The sequence below is a fragment of the Portunus trituberculatus genome, chromosome 8 (genome assembly GCF_017591435.1).
Source record: "Portunus trituberculatus isolate SZX2019 chromosome 8, ASM1759143v1, whole genome shotgun sequence".
In the NCBI taxonomy this organism is placed as follows: domain Eukaryota; kingdom Metazoa; phylum Arthropoda; class Malacostraca; order Decapoda; family Portunidae; genus Portunus; species Portunus trituberculatus.
The window spans coordinates 1435824-1439310 of NC_059262.1; the positions used below are offsets into that span (position 1 = coordinate 1435824).

Genomic DNA, 3487 nt, shown 5'->3' on the forward strand with positions numbered 1-3487 from the left:
AGAAAAGGGAATAAGTTTGTTTTATCTGCAGTGGATTTGCTACATGACGCTGAGAATGACACCAAAGAAATATCTAAATTATCACCCTAAATATAATTACAGGCGCATTTCCTCCAAGGATTCAATTATAACTTATATTCTTCAACATAATAACAAAATACTGACAAAATTCAGGGAAAAAATCAACCAAATATTGACATTAAACTAAACCTCACCTGGCACCTGACTTGTCATATGATTCACGCCGCTGCCAGTCGCACGATATTACCAAAACATTAACTCAATGCTCAAAATTATGCCCAAATTAACATATATATAGAAATAGTTCACCTAGATGATTGTATAAGAGCCATTTGAGGAGTCTGGAGAGGCATAGATGGGAGGAAGGGTGAACAAGAGGAGAGGCCGAGAGCGCGAGTGTGTCAGTCAGCTGATAGGAAAGATGGGAGCCAACGCGATCCCTATTGGTGTGGTGACGGCATTTTTCGGTGTGGTGGGCCTCATACTGCCCTTCATCGTAGGCAGGGGCCCAAACAAAGGGTGAGTGTGTGTCTGTGTGCCTCATGCCATACCTGTGTCATAAAGAAGGCCCCAAAACAGTCTTAATAATGTGGTGCCCTATAAACTGTCTCTGTACTCTCCACTTATCTTGTGTATTTTGGGGCGAGAAGTGTGTGTGTTTGTTAGTCTGTGGTGTTGTGGAGCCACTTGACAGTTCTTGATCACCACATAGTAGTAGTGATGGTGGCAGTGGTACAGGTATTGCCTATTTTCTCACCTGTATTTTGTTCCTTGACACCTGTTGCTTATGAGGCAGCCTCCCTTGATGCACCTGCACGTGTGGGTGTTTACAAAAATTTATGATGTTTATTTTACTATTATCATCATCATTATAATCCTTAGAGTGTATTTCTGAAACATTTCTTCACCACACCAGCACCACACTCATCTCTACTTAAAGCAGCACAGTGTTTTTGTGGTTCTAGTGAGAGGTTAACAGCATTTCCACATTATTAAGATGAGAAACACCCTTGAGAAGCCAGCCAGTCATCTCTGTGACCTTTAGAAATAATGATATTGGGATAGTGAAGTGTTTCAGAGCACAGGAGGGAATCAGACCCACTTATCTTGTTGTTTGGTGGTGTTGACTTGCTGGGTTTGTTGCAGAGTGATTCAAGTGGTGCTGGTCATCACGGCGGCCTCCTGCTGGCTCTTGTGAGTGTCACCCGCCCTCTGCTGACCCTGACCTGACCTACCTCACTGACCCAAGCTTGTCTGCAAGGGTCATGGAATATACTTTTTTTTTTTTCCATGCCATATAATTTTTCTTGCTTTCCTGAGTCATGGAATATACATTTTATTTTCCCTGATATATAATTTTCCTTGTTTTCCTCTTGATGAAATAATTGTCTTCTGGGCCAGCCTTGTATGCAGGTCTTGGAATTTATTTGTTCTTTTTCTTTCCTTTTCTTCTTATATAATTTTCCTGTCCCCCTTAGTGAAACCATTTTTTTTTCCACTTCCTCATTGTGAAACTGTTTTCTTCCTCTTCCTCTTGCTTAGATTGGCAAAGTATGATTTTCTTCTTCCTCTTGATGACACTTTTCTTGGTCTCAGTGAGACAATATTCTCTTCCTCTTCTTAAAACATTTCTCTTACTTTACACTTCAACACATTTACTTTGTCTTCCTCTTTGTGAAACATTTCTCATACTGTACTTAACATTTCCTGCACGCACGCACACACATATAATTTTGTCTTACTTTGCCTTTTTGAAACATTTCCCTTACTTCATGTTTCCTGCAGTCTAATAATGATTTTCTTTCTTTCCTTTCTCTCCTTTTACTTACCTTTTAAGCACACTCATTTAATTTTCTCTTCTTCCCTTCCTTTTTTTGAAACATTTCTTACTTCACTTTTCTTCCTCACACTCACTTGTCCACTGTATCACTCACTCCCTCCCCACAGCTGGCTGCTTGCCTACATGCACCAGATGAACCCACTCATTGGACCACAGCTGCACAACACCACTGTCATTGCCCTGCAGTACCTATGGGTGAGAGAGAGAGAGAGAGAGAGAGAGAGAGAGAGAGAGAGAGACCTATACAATATTCTCAATTCTCACAGTACTCATCCCACCTTCATGACAGCCACTAACACTTCACCCTCCTCCCCCTCACAGGACCACAACCTGAATCTGACGGAACTGGAGAACACAACCGACTTCACCACTGTGGACTTCACTGAAACCTCTCCTGTCACTGCCTAGCACCTGTGAGGGAAGCAGCAGCCATGTGTGTGTGTGTGTGTGTGTGTGTGTGTGTGTGGGGGAGGGGGGTAGGCCGAGGATATGTCTGCCTCCCTCATCATAACCTTCAGTATCTTGAGTTTTAATTAGTGCCTTGAAAAATTACTAATTTTTTGAAGGATGTCATTTTACAGTCAGTTGGAAAGATATTGTGGTGGTTATTCATCTGTGGGTGTTTGAAATGTAGGCCCCAGCACAAAGTGTTTCAAAACATGGGCTGAGAGATGGCAGGATATATATGTATGTGTGTGTGTGTGTGTGTGTGTGTGTGTGTGTGTGTGTGTGTGTGTGTGTGTGTGTGTGAGACCTGGGGCATGACAAGAGTGGTGCCTTCTGGACAAGTGGTTGTGTTAAGATGTGTTATACTTTTATAGATCACAACTGTTGGTTTTTAAAGTTTTAGCATTTGTGTTGGACTGTATATAGTTAAACAATAACATTTACTAGGTTGGTAGAACATGTCTTCAAAATATCCACCGAATGAACAAAAGATTGTCTTCACACCAGCCAGATACCAGGTATGTGAGGAGTCAGGCAGGTGTCCATTAGAGTGACAGCACAGCACAACACAACACAGCATGTCACAAAGGTGTTGAGGTGTGCAGTGTGTGGCAGTGAGGGGCCGTGGTTCACCTTGGACTGTGCACCACACAGGCCCTTCATTGCTGCTCACTGCCTGCCACCTGAGTGTGTGAGGTGTCTTGAGAACACACACACACTAGTTCAGACTCACACACCTGCCTGGCTTGCTTCAGGAACACACTCATCACTGTCTGGTTCACACTGGTCCTGGTGGTTCCTAGGGACTGAGGTGCAATGATCATAGTAACATATTTATGCAGTACTGTAGCCTTTGTATATAAGCCAAACTAAGCTAAGACTGGTAACAATGGTTGGTAAATCATCAGTAGCAGTGGAGATGATGGAAGAGTCCCTGGCTACTCTATGCCTGCCATCCTGCACCTCAACACTCTACCAGCACTCCCACTGTCCTGCCACATTCCATTCTCTGGGGCAGTGCAGTGGGGGAGCTGAGGTGCCATGCCTAGGATGGCAGTGTGGGGCGGCAGAGAAGCCAAACACATCCTGATGCTGCTGCTACATGAGCCTTGCCAAATATGTAATAAATCTATAGGTAATAAAGTCATAACATTACATTAAATAAAGAATTAAAATTAC

The 3487-nt window shown here is 43.0% G+C and overlaps 1 protein-coding gene across 1 annotated transcript; it reads left to right on the top strand.

The window, feature by feature from the left end:
* Positions 1-294: 294 nt before the first annotated feature.
* LOC123501057 (V-type proton ATPase subunit e 2-like) lies at positions 295-3487 on the top strand. Its single transcript, XM_045249636.1, has 4 exons — positions 295-540; positions 1168-1215; positions 1969-2056; positions 2183-3487. The coding sequence occupies exons 1-4, from the start codon at positions 377-379 to the stop codon at positions 2267-2269; spliced, it is 387 nt and encodes a 128-aa protein (XP_045105571.1). The 5' UTR covers positions 295-376; the 3' UTR covers positions 2270-3487.